The 16,492-nt window shown below is 43.8% G+C and overlaps 1 protein-coding gene and 1 non-coding gene across 2 annotated transcripts; both read right to left on the bottom strand.

Moving 5' to 3' along the window:
• Positions 1-322: 322 nt before the first annotated feature.
• LOC122919075 (putative tripartite motif-containing protein 75) lies at positions 323-10,930 on the bottom strand. Its single transcript, XM_044267843.1, has 2 exons — positions 10,496-10,930; positions 323-2,092 (listed from the first exon to the last, which is right to left on the bottom strand). Exon 2 carries the CDS (start codon positions 1,860-1,862, stop codon positions 432-434), a length of 1,431 nt encoding a protein of 476 aa, XP_044123778.1. The 5' UTR covers positions 1,863-2,092; positions 10,496-10,930; the 3' UTR covers positions 323-431.
• A 4,381-nt stretch (positions 10,931-15,311) lies between these two features.
• On the bottom strand, positions 15,312-15,418 carry LOC122890678. Its single transcript, XR_006381128.1, has one exon. It is a non-coding gene; the product is annotated as a U6 spliceosomal RNA (small nuclear RNA).
• Between the last annotated feature and the right edge of the window lie 1,074 nt (positions 15,419-16,492).

The raw sequence follows: 16,492 nt of genomic DNA, 5'->3' as shown, positions 1-16,492 counted from the left end.
CAGGCAAAGGGAGAGGGAGAAGCAGGCTCCCTCCTGAGTAGGGAGGCCGAGACAGGGCCTGATCCTAGGACTCTGGTATCATAACCTGAGCGGAAGGCAACCGCTTGACTAAGCCACCCACATTCCCTGAGCACAATATTTTAATAGCACAAGTTCAGAGCTGAGGCTACTAAGGTGACCAGTTGTTTTGGTTATTAATCCCTTGCAAACTCCGTCTACACTCTGACAAACTTACCATCCATAGACCCAGCAAACCCCTTTATTCCTAGAGAGAGGCATTACTGTTTTCTAGAGAATTGGTGAAACAAAAATAAAACTTTCTTTTTGGATTAAAAGGAGAAAGATAAAAAAACTGGGGAAAGTGGAAAAATTAGCTTTAGTGGCATATTAATACAATAGCCCATCCACCTTCCATTCTTTAAAGCTAACTACTAAGATGATCCAGGCAGTTTTCCCTCACAATCTGTCCCCATACAGATCCTGAGAGGTTTTGAATCAGGTCCTACATAGAAATAAGGCCTAAGAGGTCTAGTAAAAGTGTCAGTGAAAGTATAGATGTGAGATTTTTCAGTCCTGTTATAAAATGAGATCTCACCCAGCTCATAGTCCAAGAAAATGCCAATGCCTCTGGGGTTCACAGCCAAAAGCAGCACGGTTGCCGTGGCTCCCACCACCTCATAGCGATCTTCCTGCCGCTGAATCACCCAGCAGCCCTGCCAGGCCTGCGGAGATCTCCTGGCCTTAGGGGGAAGGGAGTCTTTGCAAATCCCCACAGCCCATTCAGATTTGTCTTCCACGTCTACCTCCCAGTAATGCCTGCCAGAGTAAAAATATGGAAAACCCAGGACAACTGTGTTGGCTGTAAACCTTTTTGGAAAATGAGGAACATTCTGTTTTCTCTTCGAAAACGTCACGTATTTCTTATCCTCTGAGACAATCAAGTTGGGATGTGCCGTCTCGTGGTCTAGGATAATGTCTACTCTGAATTTGTTTATAATTTTCTGCAAAGCAGAATACTGGGGAGGAAAGCTGCAGCCTTCCCTTCTTAACTGGATTGAGAAAATTGATGGACTGATCTCATCCTCAGACCTCCTGTAGAAATTTTTAATTTGTGACAGCAATTCCACTTCAGACAGCACACTGTTCTCAACTACTTTACTAAGCAGACCTCTGAGTATGGAGATGTAGTTTGAAAATGCGGTGATGTTCGCATTGAGTTTCTGTTGAATGTCTTTCTCTTCATCAGCTAGCCTCAAAAGAACGGCTTCTTGATCACGGTCTAAAAATTGCTTCAAGCACTCAAATTCAGAGAGTAATTCCTGCCTTTGATTTTCCACCTTCTCTTTCAGCTCTAAGGGTTTTTTGCTTTGAATGTTTATTAATTTCTGAACATTTTCCATCTGCTTCTTCAAGGGCTCAATGTAACGGCTGAGCCTCTGCCTGTGATGAGAGGCAGCCTCCTCCATGGGCCTCACCAAGTGGCCCTGGTGGTCAGGGGGCTGTGTGCACTTGGGACACAACACCTCGAGGTCCTCCTCACAGAAAAGGGTCAGGACCTGGTTGTGCTTCTCACACAAATGTTTCTCTTCCGGCCTCCTCTTCTTGGTCCTGGTGATGTGGAGGAGCTTGGCAATGTCAATCATCCTTCCCAGCTGGGTGTTGCTCCTCAAGTGCCTCTCCTGGCATGCGTGACGGCACACGGGGCACGGGAACCTGTCCTTGAGATCAGCCCAGGACCGCTGGATGCAGCAGCGACAGAAGTTGTGCCCACATTCGGTGGTGACGGGGTCTCTGAGGTAATCCAGACAGACGGGACAGTTGGCTTCTGCCTGGAGTCCTGCCAGGGCTGCTGGGACTGCCATTGGGCTATGAAGGAAGACCTGGACTGAGGTGGGTTTTCTTCAGGAGCGTGGGCCCCACGCTCAGTGGGCCCAGTATTCAGTGAGAACTGGATACACCCTAAAATCTCAGGCCTCACTCTACTGCAATCTCCTGAAGTATGATCTTCAGGCCTTTAAATTCCAGCTGCCACCAGGAGCTCCTCTGCGTCTGTAATCAGTCACAACTCAGCTAGACAACTACTCTTCAGCCTCTGGAAATAGAAAATAAAGCCAAGCTAAGCAGCTCTCCCAGGAGAATTGTTTCCTCACATCATTAATTACTACAGAGAAGTTATTACTTCCTTAAAGCAAAATAAAAAACTCTGGATTTGTTTCAGGGGATCCTACCCACTTACCAGAGTCTAGTCTGATTATCCTTTACTAACCCCTGTCTTTTGTTCCCATGCCTTTATTTTTATGCCCCATCTATTCCTACCCACCCAGTACCACAATCTCTGCATCCCATCAACCTCCCATTAACCCCAAGTTGGGCTGTGGAAAGCTCAGGAGTTCTGGGACAGGAAGATAATTTAACACCCAAATTAAGGCACAGCCTTGGTCACCTTGGTGTAACTTGGAGGAATTCATTTTACATGCCATTAGTATGTGAATTATTTAGAGATAAAGGCAATCGAGACTCAATCAAAAAAGGCCTTTTACCTCCATCCTGACTGGCTTCAAAAAATAATTTCCCGGGCGCCTGGGTGGCTCAGTGGGTTAAGCCGCTGCCTTCGGCTCAGGTCATGATCTCAGGGTCCTGGGATCGAGTCCCGCATCGGGCTCTCTGCTCGGCAGGGAGTCTGCTTCCTCCTCTCTCTGCCTGCCTCTCTGCCTACTTGTGATCTCTCTGTCAAATAAATAAATAAAATCTAAAAAAAAAAAAATAAAATAATAATAATAATTTCCCCATTCGTGGGGGAAATCTGCAATTATAAATAAGGAATTTACATTATATGAGGTCCTTAGTAAAAAGAGAGCTATTACCGGAGGGAACTTTTTCATGTAAGAAACTTATGTGTGTAACATAACAACCTTTGTTTACCACAGATTTTTTTTTCCCACTCATCTTCCTAGGAGTTGCCTCCCTCAATGCCAGAAGTCCCAAGGCCCTAACTCGTTTCCTGATCTCTGGATGGTATGAAGTCTCAATCTCGTGGTGGTCTTTTGAGTCTATCTTTGTGACACTCCCGTGCACAAATACATAATTAAATTTTTTCCTGTTAATCTATTCTACCTCCATTCTTACACTAAGCATAGAATCTAAAAGCACAGAGAGAATTTTTCTTCCCCTATAATCCCCAACTCTTAGAATCAGGTAAGTAGAACTCTAACAACACTATAAATTTTTGTTTTATGAGATTATAGAATTTAAGGAAACCTCCTCAATTTTGAAGCTTGAAACATAGTTTCTCTGATGGTTCAGAATTCACATATACCAAATTTGGTTTGCTTTTTTCATCCTTGGTCCTAGAGGGGAGGAAATACTATTTTCCTTCTATCTTCCCAGGTTCTTGGCCAACACTCCACACTAATCAAGATATGTATTATCACAAAAAAACACGTAATATATACATTATATTATATTTATAATATATTTATAATATACATACATCCTGTACACAAGGGAGATACTGAACAAAACTGAGTAACTCCCCAAAATGGCCCAAGCCACCACCTTAGAAACCATCCCAGGTAGACAAAAGATGGTGGGGGTGGGGGCCAGTTTGAAGTTATCAGACTAAGCAGAGTAAACAAGGTCAAGGTTAGGCAGATTTGAATCCTAGCACTCTCCAAAGATAAGGGTTTCCAGAGATTTAGTCCTGCCCCTCTTCCTGATAAGAGATTAAGAAACCCTTACAAATGGGTATTTCTCTGAGGAATTTCAATTTCCCTCACAAAGGGCAACATCTATTCTATTTTTAAGGAAGGATTCTCCAGCATTTGCTTTGAAGTGATTAGCTTGAACAAATCTTCACTTGAAAAAATCTTGACGCTGTGAAAAGAGCGTATTTTGGGATGGGAAACCCAAACCAAGTAAAACAATTAAAACCATCCTTTATAGGTTATAAAAAGCTTCATGTCAGACGAAGTTTTGCCAAGTACATTTTGCACCAAATTTATCAAAGACTTATTTTATAGCTTTCTGAGTTTCAGACTTGCAGACACTTCAGGATGGCCATGCGACCTGGAGCGTGCGGGAACTGTGCTCCCGGCATTTCTGCCTCTGCTTATTACACAGGTGCAGGATTTAGAGTGCTCAGTTACCCAAATCCTTTACTGGGCCCACAAGACCCCTCCATGGTCTGACCCTTTATCTGCCACCCTCCCCATGCCCCAAGCTAGCTCCAGCCTCAGTTCTTTACTTTCTCCAAGGTGACCAACCTCTGGCCCCACGACACTGGCATACTGCTGACTAAGGTCCAGCAAAGCTCTAGCCCATTTCCTCCTCTTCCCTCAGATCTCACACATCCCCGTCTGTCCTCAATACCCTAGGTTCAAGGTTCTTATCAGACACGTCCCTCTGGAAATCTTGGTGTTGTGGTTTGAGGTCACGCTGTCTTCCACACTAACCACCAGAAACAGTAAGGCTGTATCCTTATTTATCCTAAAGGACCTTTGAAAATCCAGCTCAGGAACTCATTAGATGTTTATTTTAGATTCCTAGTGCTCCCTTTACAAGCTGTGACTTGGGGTAAACTACTTAACCTGAGACTTAAGTCTGCTCTGTTAAGAAAGCAGATTGGTTAAATTAAGACCAAGGCCACGCGGGGCTTCAAAATCAGGCGTACAGAGGCCCATGGCTCTTAGCCCCCCACTTTCCCCACCACAAACCACTTTTCACCAAGACATCCAGTATAGAGAGTTCCACGTTCAATGTCAGACCCACCCCTCTCTGGGCTTTCTCACACACAGATATTAATTCCCCTTTAGGACAGGGTGGGACCTGGGTACTATGTGTGTAGCAAGCATTTCAGGTGATTCTGTACAAGGTTGTTTGAGAGACAGGGAACACTTAACACATGTTTTGAAATAAGCCAAGCTCCAGTGTCATTCCTGACCAGGTGCGCTCTCTAGGCACAGTCTCTTGCAGGTACTAACTCAGGGGCCCACAGATCTTCCCGCTCCAGCCTCCTGTGCCCACATCCTCCCATCTCCAGGCTGACCTGCAGCAGCAGCCTCCACTAACACCCCTTCATTTGAGCAGAGAACCACATATAGGAGGGAAACCTGCATTAGCTGTGGGAAGGGGCAGCGGAGAGGACTCTAGCTCACAAAGGCGGTTCTTCCTCTAAGTGTGAGGGGCATGGACAAGGGATGGAATGGATGGATGGAGGTATGGAGGGAGGTTCCTGCGATTCTAAGCACTTAAAAGTGTCTTTGGCCTAAGAACTTGAGTCTTCCTCATAGTAACCACGCAGGGCATTTTCATTTCATTTATTTACTAATTTACTTACGTATTTTTAGAGAGAGAAGTGGGGAGAGGCAGAGGGAGAGGGAGAGAGAATCTCTCATGTAGACTCCCTGCTCCTACTTGAGGCCGGAGCACTTTAGGGCTCCATCCCAGGACCCTAAGACCATGACCTGAGCCAAGGAGTCTAAGGCTTAACCAGCTGAACCACCCAGGATTCCCATTCACTCATTTTTATTTTTTTTAAAGGTTTATTATTTCTGTATTTGAGGGTGACTGAGCCTGTGTGAGAGAGGAGCAGAAGGAGAAGCAGAATTCCCTCTGAGCAGGGAGCCGGAGCAGGACTCCATCTCATGACCCTGAGATCATGACCTGAGCCAAAGGCAGATGGCCCAACCGACTGAGCCACCAGACACCCCTAGACAAGTTTCTTATTAACTTCCTTGAATCTTGTTTCTCTCATCTGTATTACGAAAACACACGTACATAAATAAGAATACATCACTGGGCAGATCTTGTTTGGACCCTTTACCCAACAAATCAACTGTAAAAAAATAAAAACTGTGAGACAGCTTGGAAAATCTGAAAATCTGATCTTGGTGTTAGGTTGAATTTTTTATGGGTGGGGGCACCTATCTGGCTCAGCCACAGAGCTTGATCTCGGGGTCATGAGTTCAAGTCCCATTTTGGGTGGAAAGATTACTTGAAGAGAGATAGGTACTGAAGTTCATTCAGATGAAGTGATAGGTCTTCAAATAATATATTATTTAAACATTATCTAAGTGAAGAGAGGAGAGGCAGAACCAGAGTTGGAAGATAAAACAAGACTGGCCACATGTGGATGACGATTGAGAATTACTGCTTATGAGCATCTGTTATCCTATTCTCTTTACTTATGTATATTTTTAAAAATTCTTATAATTAAAAAATATGGGAAAGATACGGATGTGTGTAAGGAGCTTCATAAATAATTTGAAATACTAATATTATTGCTCCAATGTCATAGTTTAAAAATACCTACATAAAATGAAGTAATTCTATTATCAAGAAATAATCATATTCTGAAATATGAATATCCAAGACTTTTTTTTTTCTGTATGGTGAGAACTACAGACACTATCTATGTGGACTCTCCATTCCAGTAACCACTCAGGAATTTGACCAAACTTCAACTTGACTTCTAGCAGCTTATGGCCCTGTACTAGGGATGACCCAGCCCCTTTTTTGAGTGCCTATCTGAAAAAGCTCAAGGCTGTCAAAATCCTCCCCAACCCAAAGATTCTTTTAGAACATTTCATTGTTATTTTCTTTGTCTTGATACATAGATGCATTTTAAAAACAGATCTTTCTACATTCTTCCTTTGGTTTCCTGACAAGGCAGGAAGGAGATGAGAAACTTACTCAGTGTCCCTGAATCCTTCCCTCTCAGGAAGGTTAAATTACTCACCCCAACAAGCTTACACAGCCTGAAGAAAGGAGTAAGAATGCAGCCCAACCCAAGTTAGCAACTGAATTCAAACTGTCACTTTTCCTACAAACCACCCCCCCCCACCCCAGCCACCACGGTCAGGCCCAGACCAGTGATTTCAGGCACTCAGGGTGTGGGCAGGGAAGAGAAAATGGAGACCGGAGGGGTATGTGGCCAGAGTGTGGGAAGGACAAACCTGCGGCTAATGTGGTAAGAGGGAGGCAAGAGGCTGGGCAGAATGTCTTCTCACCCACAGAAATAAAAGCGTGGGCTGTGCAGCCTGTCAGGGTTAAGGGCACATGTTAATTGCCTGAAGGCATCTTCAGATTCTCGCTACCTGAGGAGTCCACACCTCTTTCCCCCAGGGGTCAAAGATTTTCCCTCTGAAAGGTCATTGTTTTCTCGAGTGCCCTGGGCTCCTGTGGCATCATTTTGATCATGTAAGATGCTATGCTAAGGCTCCGGTCAAACGTAGTTTGAACAACTCAGTCTCTGCTTTCCCTGAGTTTCCAGTCCAAGAGGCAATTTGTCACTGAGTCCCAGAATGGGCACGACCTAAGCCAATTCACCAGAAGTGCTGTTTGTCAGATGCCAGAACAGGAGAGTAGGCAGCGGGTGACAGTCTCACCACCCCCACAGCATGCAGGGGCCACTGAGGAGGTAATTAAGGTCAAGCCAAGTCCAGTCTCCGCAGCAGTGATCCTGGCAAAGGAGAAAGGACAGTCCACTCCCGGCAAAGTGAGCGACTTAAGTTCTGGGACAGAAAGGGACAGGGGGTGGCTGGAAGGGCAAAAATGCTAGTAGGTGTGCAGCCCTGGTAAGAGGACCTGGCAAGGGCAGTGTGGCTTCAGTGGGGCAGGGGCCCAGGAGAAGGTCAGATGGTCCGAGTCTTTCTTTTAGGCCAGGGAGGTCAGGCTAGAGCCAGGCAAGCCAGAGAAGGGGTCCCCCAGTGTCCCAGGGAGAGTGGATCATAATCCAAGGACTGAGTGCAGCACACAGGCCACAGGACATGCTGAAAGCGGCTGTGGGGAGTTAAAGGAGACAAAGCAGAGATACCACTAGGCTTTTGATCTAGCTCTGAAGAAACAGGGGCTGCCACTGACTGAAAGGGAGAAGATGGCGGGAGGGGGGTGGGGGGGGGGTTCTGAGAAAGGCAGATCCAGGAAGGGTGGGGAGACCAGTTCTTCAGCAGATACCTGTTCCTAGTGCACCTGGTTCACAGCTGAGGAAAGGACCTTCCAAACTGCCTGTCCCCACATCCATCTGTCTCCTGAGGAGCAGACTGAGGCTCAAGGCGGTGGAGGAGCTTTCCCAAAGCACCAGATGCTAAAGGGGAGCTGGGTTTTACTTATTGGCAAAGATTTACTGAGAGTCTATGAAGAGCCAGTCACTAAGCCAAGAGCCTGCTAGTACAATGATTCAGTTCCTCTTCCAAACTTCTTTGGTTCTGTTTTGTTTGTTTTTTTTGTTTGTTTGTTTTGTTTTTTAAAGATTTTATTTATTTATTTGACAGAGAGAGAGATCACAAGTAGGCAGAGAGGCAGGCAGAGAGAGAGGAGGAAGCAGGCTCCCTGCTGAGCAGAGAGCCCGATGCGGGACTCGATCCCAGGACCCTGAGATCATGACCTGAGCCGAAGTCAGCGGCTTAACCCACTGAGCCACCCAGGCACCCTGTTTTGTTTGTTTTTATAGTTAGACTTTACGTTTTAGAACAGCTTTAGGTTCACAGCAAAACTGCAAGGAAGGTTTAGAGACTTCCCAAATACCCACTGCCCCAACATGTACACAACCTCCCCTATTATCAACATCCCCCACCAATGTGGTACATTTGTTATAACTCATAAACCTATGCTGACTTACCATAATCACCCAAGGTCCATAGTTTAGAGCTCACTCTTTTTATTTATTTATTTATTTTTTAAAAGATTTTATTTATTTATTTGACAGAGATCACAAGCAGGCAGAGAGGCAGGCAGAGAGAAAAGGAAGCAGGCTCCCTGCTGAGGAGAGAGCCCGATGTAGGGCTCGATCCCAGGACCCTGAGATCATGACCTGAGCCAAAGGCAGCGGCTTAACCCACTGAGCCACCCAGGCGCCCCTAGAGCTCACTCTTGATGTGGTACATTTTATGTATTTGGGCAAACGTATCACCCAACAGAAGAGCATACAAAGCATTTTCACTGCCCTAAAAATCCTCTGTACTCTATTCTTCCCACCCTCACCCCAACCCCTGGCAATTGTTCCTGTCTCCACAGTTCTGCCTTTTCCAGTGTTGTATTTGGAATTATACAATATGTAGCCTTTCCAGATTGGTTCCATTCACTTAGTGCTGTGCATTTAAGGTTCCTCCATGTCTTTGCATGGCTTTACTGAAGGATAATTGGAAGAGAGGTAGGCAGGGACAACAGCCCCCCACCCTCACAGGAAACCACCCTTAAAAGGATCTTCTATCATTCTAGAAAGAGCCCACAACCCTTCCTCACGTGATAGGTAGATGACAAAAACCTGGATGGGTGACAGATGCATGGCGGGTTAATCAGATTAACGCAGCCCCCCAACAAGCTCCTAAAAACTCCTAGATCTAATCTCCGAACTGGTAACCCTTTTGGGTCCCCTCCCTCTTTAGGAGCTATGTATTACCGCTCATTAAACTTTACTTTGCCGCCTACCACTCTGTCTGGTCTACCTCTTCCTTCTCTGAAGAGATGTGCCAAGTACCTCAGACACAAAAGAAAAAGACAAGTAACAGCTAAATAATTTACTTCTTTTTGACACTGAAGGAGTCCCTCTTCGGGATGTGTCCCGGTTTATTTATGCACTCACCTACAGAAGAGTATCTTATTTATGCACTCACCTACTGAACAGTAAAACTTGTTTCCAAGTTTTGTTACTGATTTGAGAGACAAAAAAGAGTGCCTGGCAGCAGATGGAGGGGCAAAGAGAATCCTCAAGCAGACTGCCGGCTGAGGGTGGAGCTTGCTGAGGCTCATCCCAGATCCCAAAACCTATGAGATCACGACCTGAGCCAAAACCAAGAGTTGGAAGATTTTAACCAACTGAGCCACTCAGGCACCACCAATTCTTTTGCTTTTAAAAGAGTGTATCATTTAAAATAAAGAGGTGGGTGATTGTTCCCACACAAACCCTATTTCCTAATGGATCCTCCCCACCCACGTAACTGGCTTCCTTAACTCCTCTTCCAGACGGAGGTCAAAACCAAGTTTTCACTTTCCTACTTGAAGCTACAAACATAAGCTTCTAACTATTACCCCCTTTACTCCATTCCCTTTACCAATTCCCTAATTCTATGCTTTCTGAACTCAAATATAATACTATTATTGTTCCATTTCAAGCACTGGAATAGCTTTTCAATAGTCTCACAATAATGCTCCGAGGTCACCAACATCTCAGAGAACTCCTATTTTCTGGCTCCACATATCTTTCCTACCACACAACTCAGCGGAGATTTTACATTTATTTTTGTTAAGGTTTGGTTAATGACACGACATTGGAGTGTATAGTTCATGATCTGAATTCTCCCTTGTTTTCCCTCAAAACTGTACCACCTATTCTTATTCTTATGGCTATTCGTTGTGTAGGCTGAATTAAACAGGAAGCTAAAAGTAAGTCTTGTGGTAGGTTCCAACAGCCAAGATTCTCCTTGCTGTGACCTTACTTGATACTTAACATATCTGAGCAAAATATCCCATCTGTAAAATGTGAATGATAGTTCCTTACCTGCAAAACCCCTGTGACGGCCAGAGGATGGACCAGTCTGCCGGGGAGATGCTGGCGCTGTTGGGGGTGAATCTTCCCCTAACAGCCCCAACAATAATGCCGTCAAGATCTCCTTGCTGCTTCTCCAACAGGCCAGAGACGGAAGCTCTTTGGAAGTCCAGTCAACGCAGTCCTAACACCTCCACTAATGAGTCTGAGGGAGAGCCTGGGAGTCAGTATTTCTTAAAAATGCTTTCGATGAGCCTGAGAAAACTCAAGTGTGGACAAGCCGCAACCCCGAGTTCTAGAGCCCAGCGGATACTCAGGAAGCCTCTGCTCAGCCAAACCTCAGAAAAGGCCTTGCTTGGCCCGTCCTCCTGCCCTTTTGTCTGACCTGGAGCACGCAACTCAGACGTCCAGGAAACGGACAACACACGAAGCTTGCACCAGCCTCAGAGAAAGAAAGAGACGCCGACACACCCTCAAGCCGCCAGCTCCCGGGCTAGCGGGGCTGATGTATCCTGCTTGGTGGTTGGCTGATCCCCTGGAAAGGGGTTGGTTGTCGGCTTGCGCATGCTCAATGACCCTGCTCGGAAGATGACCCGGTGAAGAGTACTTGAGGCTGTGCCCTCCCTCAGCCGTGATGGCATTGTTAGCTTAGGTTGGGCATCTAATGTCCAATGGCAGGCTTTTCAGATTCTTAGTATTTTTACTCCTTTGAGCAAGTTGAGGGTCAAACTAAGGTGTATTCCCTGGAGATTAGTTTTAAAAGCTTCACCAGCACTTCCTCTTCCAAAAGGCGAGGGAGTGAAGAGTTCTGCACTGTAACAGCTTCACCTACCTTGGGATCACTGAATGGAGAAGGTGGTAAGGGTTGTAAGGTGATATGGCTAACCTTGAAATGAAAGGAACGATCACTTCTTTTTTTTTTTTTTTTAAAGATTTTTTATTTATTAATTTGACAGAAATCACAAGTAGACGGAGAGGCAGCCAGAGAGAGAGAGATAGGGAAGCAGGCTCCTTGCTGAGCAGAGAGCCCGATGTGGGACTCGATCCCAGGACCCTGAGATCATGACCTGAGCCGAAGGCAGCGGCTTAACCCACTGAGCCACCCAGGCGCCCCAAGGAACGATCACTTCTTTAATCAGTTCACATCTCATTAGGTGAGTGGGTAGGTCTTTCTCACCCTATAGGTTTATGCCCCTCTGTGGTTTTATTACTTTTTTTCCCACTTGCCAAAAGATAGTCTTGTCATTCTATTTCTAGAAAATTACCTGTATTGTGGTATTTGCTATGCCTATTTTATAAGGGAGGTATGAAAATCAATACAAACTCTTTCACAATTCTAAAATGATTACTCAGACTTAAAAAAAAAAAAAAAGAACCTACCATAAATCTAAGTCTCATTCAGGCTTTTCATAAGAAGCTATAAAAGCTTAAAAAAATAGATGACATCAATCTACATAGATGGATATGAAAAAAACTCCAGATATATTCTAGTGAAAAAAGCAACATGCAGAATACTGCACAAACTTCCTCCTATTGATATAAATACAAACTAAAGGGTGTTTCTTTGTATATTTATATACGTATAAGATATTGGTGTAGGAATATTGAAGGAACTTAGTTATAATGCTGGAGAAAGCCAGAGAAAGTAGTGTATTTCACATCTCCTTAGTCGCTTTTGATCTCGAAGAGTTTCGAGTCCATCTGTCTGTTTCATAACATTGATCTCTTTGAAGAGCAGAGGGTAGTTATTTTGCAGATAGGTTTGTCTGATGTTCCCTCACGATTTGATTCAGGTCTGCCTCTTAGCAGGATTAGCAGAGAAGTGATGCTAAATACTTGGTGAACCACATCAAAAGACACGTGCTGTTGGTGACCATCACTACTGGAAACAGAAACTGGGGTCACTTTGTGAAGACGATGCCTGCCAGGGGACTCTCCACTGTAAAAATTGCTGTTATTCTTCTAAATTAATCTCCACAAATTTTTCATTAAACATAGGGATAGACTGAAGACTTGCATTCATGCAAGAACTCCAAACTTTTCTGTCCCACACTTCATTCCTCTGGAAGCTGCTGAAAAATATAATCCACCAGGGCAAGGGACTGGCCTCTGAAGGAAAAGCACCTGAGAAGCTGGGAAAGAGAAAGCACCTCAAGGGAGACACCGAAGGACTCTTCGAGATGACATCTGGGCAGCAGCCCAGGGAGCAGCTCCTCTGGATCAGAGCAGGTCGGAGGCTCCCCACAGGGCTCCACCCAAGTGCTGGAAGGCCAGGTGTATGTGAATGAATTAAGGGAGTGTCCAGACAATTTTGGATATAGTTTAGGAATAAAATAAACACAAGGAGGTGGAGAAAAAAGAAGATACATGAGACAATGATAAACAGTGGAAGAATACTGTGTGCACAGAACAGGAAAGTAATCAGTGTATCTTGCATAGTTCAGATTTGAATAGTCTTCAGATATGTAATGGACTGAATTATGTGTTCATCCCCAATGCATATATTAAAGCTCTAACCACTAGTACCTTAGAATGTGACTATATATTAGAAAGAGGACCTTGAAAGAGGTAATTCATGTAAAATGGGGTCATAAAAATGCAACCTTAATCAAGTATGTCTTGTGTCCTTATAAGAGGAGGAGACCCTAGGGATGACTGTACACATAGAAATAAAGGCCAAATGTGGAGATGATGAGAGTCTGCATCTATAAACAAGGGGAGAGTTCTCAGGAGAAACCAAATCTGTTATATAGCTTGATCTTGGAATTTTAGTCTTGAGAGAAGTGAGAAAATAAATTTGTTTTACAGCCACCCATGCTGTGGTTTTTGTTATGTCAGCCCTAGAAAACTAATACAAAATACAAAAGTAATATAAAGATAGAAAATTAATTTTTTTAAGGAAATAGCTAATATAGGAGGGGTCAGAGACTGATTGTCCTAAATCCTCATTTTTCAAGTAGGATGTTAGAAGAAAATGCATCAGGGGCACCTGGGTGGCTCAGTGGGTTAAAGCCTCTGCTTTCGGTTCAGGTCATGATTCCAGGGTCCTGGAATCGAGCTCTGCTTCGGGCTCTCTGCTCAGCAGGGAGCCTGCTTCCTCCTCTCTCTCTCTCTGCCTACTTGTGATCTCTGCCTGTCAGATACATAAATAAGATCTTTAAAAAAAAAGGAAGAAGATAATGCATCAAACTCAATTAAGCATAGGTATCCCTATTAGTATATTTGGATTCTAAACAGGAAAGAAGGAAAGGGGGACAGAAAGAAGGAGGAGGGAAGAGGAAGGGAAGAGAAGAGAATAAAAAGGATGGAAGAAAATAAAGAAAAAAAAGAACAGGAGCAGGAGAGTGGTAAGTCATTGCTTCTTAGAAACTAGCAATGATTACAGCATTCATATGTAGGGCCTGTTTTTTGTAGTAAGCCTAGTAAAAAAAAATGGAAGGTTTATCTTCATGTGTATCTTTACTAGAAATGAAGGTTAGACATAAAGGACAAATACTGTTTCTCTGCTCATTATCACTGCTTAGGAGAAATCCAATGAGCCACAGTTGCTGGTTTGATGGCACTGAAATGCAGAGGGAGGGCTATCCCTGGAGCCTAAGGATGGGGGATGTGGATGGAAGTGTCCAACACTGAAATAGGTTCTACCTGAAGTTTTGTCTCTTTTTTTTTTTTTTAAGATTTTATTTTACTTATTTCACACACAGAGAGAGATCACAAGTTGGCAGAGAGGCAAGCAGAGAGAAGGGGGGAAGCAGGCTCCCGGCTGAGCAGAGAGCCAAGACCCTGAGATCATGACCTGAGCTGAAGGTAGAGGCTTAACCCACTGAGCCACCCAGGCATCCCTGAAGTTTAGTTTTTTTGATCTCTCAAGAACTTGATCTTGCTAACTGGCCTCAGAATGCACGTTCTCAATCTAACAGGTTACTCAGAAGTGGGGTGATTCCCAGCATCTCATTTAATAGCTCATGCATCAGACTTTTTATGAGCTCTCACTACATGTGAGGTACTAAACCAGAAGCCTGGGATGCAAAGATACCATTAGGAGTCCCCACCATCAGAGAACTGACAGTCCAGAGAGTGGAGAAACAGAAACTGTATATGGTTTATGGACTTCCTCAGTGTGTATCACTGTCCATCCATTCAAGGACAGAATGGAAGAGAAATTGCTTTCTCAGCCAAGGTCATCAGGCTGCTAAGCATTATGATTCTTAAGTTTTTTCTGGATCTTTCCGGGAACATACTATTAATGTATAAATATATACGAATAGGAATTTTTTGTTTCTTCATTTATGTTACAGTAAAACATGCTGTGTCTTTGCTTTTTTTATACTTATGCACATCTAGAGATATTTTTGATATATGCATATGTAGATCTTCTTCTATCATTTGATATATGCATATGTAGATTTCTTCTATCATTTTAAAATATTCACTGCCTCCTCAATGTAAAGACAAAGGGAATATATTTGTGGTAGTTTTTTTTTTTTTTTTTTTGGAAGAACTGGTAGTGTAAAACTTTTTTTTTTTAAAAGATTTTATTTATTTATTTGACAGAGAGAGATCACAAGTAGGCAGAGAGAGGCAGAGAGAGAGAGGAGGAAGCAGGCTCCCCGCCGAGCAGAGAGCCCAATGTGGGACTTGATCCCAGGACCCTGAGATCATGACCTGAGCCGAAGGCAGCAGCCTAACCCACTGAACCACCCAGGCGCTTTTTAAAATTTTTTTTAATTTTTAATTTTTAATAAACATATAATATATTTTTATCCTCAGGGGTACAGGTCTGTGAATCGCCAGGTTTACACACTTCACAGCACTCACCATAGCACATAAAAATATGGAACGCTTCACGAATTTGCATGTCATCCTTGCTCAGGGGCCATGCTAATCTTCTCTGTATCATTCCAATTTTAGTATATGTGCTGCCGAAGCGAGCACTAAAGGTTTTATTTATTTGACAGATCACAAGTAGGCAGAGAGGCAGGTGGGGGGTGGGGGGAAGCAGGGTCCCCCGCTGAGCAGAGAGCCCGAGGTGGGGCTCTATCCCAGGACCCTAATACCATGACCTGAGCTGAAGGCAGAGATTCAACTCTCTGAGCAACTCTCTGAGCCACCCAGGTGCCCCGGTAGTGTAAAACTTTTATTTGTAAATATTGGAAATGCAAAACCAATTGCAATATATTCCCGTACCTTTCCCAGAAAAATTAAGGAATCACAAATACATTATTATAATTTTAGAAAAAAGGTATGTCTTATGGTAGTTGGAAAACAAAAGCAAATATACCATGCTTCTTAGGATCAGAGTCTCCTAAGAATTAACGTGGGATTGTGTAATATTTTAAATACTGTTACAGTCACTGCATATAGACAGAAACCCATCCCATCCCTCAAAATCTGGCTTTGGGATCAAGATTGCTGATGCTGCTAAAGGGAAGGAAAAATTCTTCTCTATCCTCAGGGTCTTCCTTAGTCCACTAATTCTTAGTCCACTAAGAATCAAACTGACATGAGACAGATGAACAGGAGGAAAAAAACAAAATTTTATTTTGTGTGCATGGAGGCCCTATATTAAAATTAAATCCCAAAGACATGACCAAAGCAGATACTTTTTAAAATACATTTTACATAAGGAGACAATAAGTGTGTGAGGAGTTGACAGGACAAAGAAATCTTATGCTGGGGAGTTTCAATTAGTAATTCTAAACAGAATTTGGGCTGGTGAAAAGTAACCAGAGTTACCTTATACAGCCTTCTTGGCTTGAACTTTCCCACCTCTGGTGATAAGGAGGTCTCCTTATCTCCTGGTACAGGGTGGGTATCTTTCACAAGAGATTCATTTCCTCCTTTCAGAGGAACAGGAAAGTCCGAGTGTTGTCCTTGCATAGGCTGTGTTTTAAGTAGCTTTAATTTGAAATAATCAATATGCCATTTGGTATATTTTGGGGCGGCTTGCCCTCGCTCCCAGGCCACAAACACAGCAGGAGAGTATCAGATGGTTTATTACTCACTTAC

The sequence above is a fragment of the Neovison vison genome, chromosome 11 (assembly GCF_020171115.1).
Source record: "Neovison vison isolate M4711 chromosome 11, ASM_NN_V1, whole genome shotgun sequence".
NCBI classification, from domain to species: domain Eukaryota; kingdom Metazoa; phylum Chordata; class Mammalia; order Carnivora; family Mustelidae; genus Neogale; species Neogale vison.
This window is presented reverse-complemented; position numbering and strand designations above follow the sequence as displayed.

Excerpts from the sequence above, each read along its gene's own strand:
- LOC122919075 (XM_044267843.1), bottom strand. The coding sequence starts at position 1,862 with ATGGCAGTCCCAGCAGCCCTGGCAGGACTCCAGGCAGAAGCCAACTGT.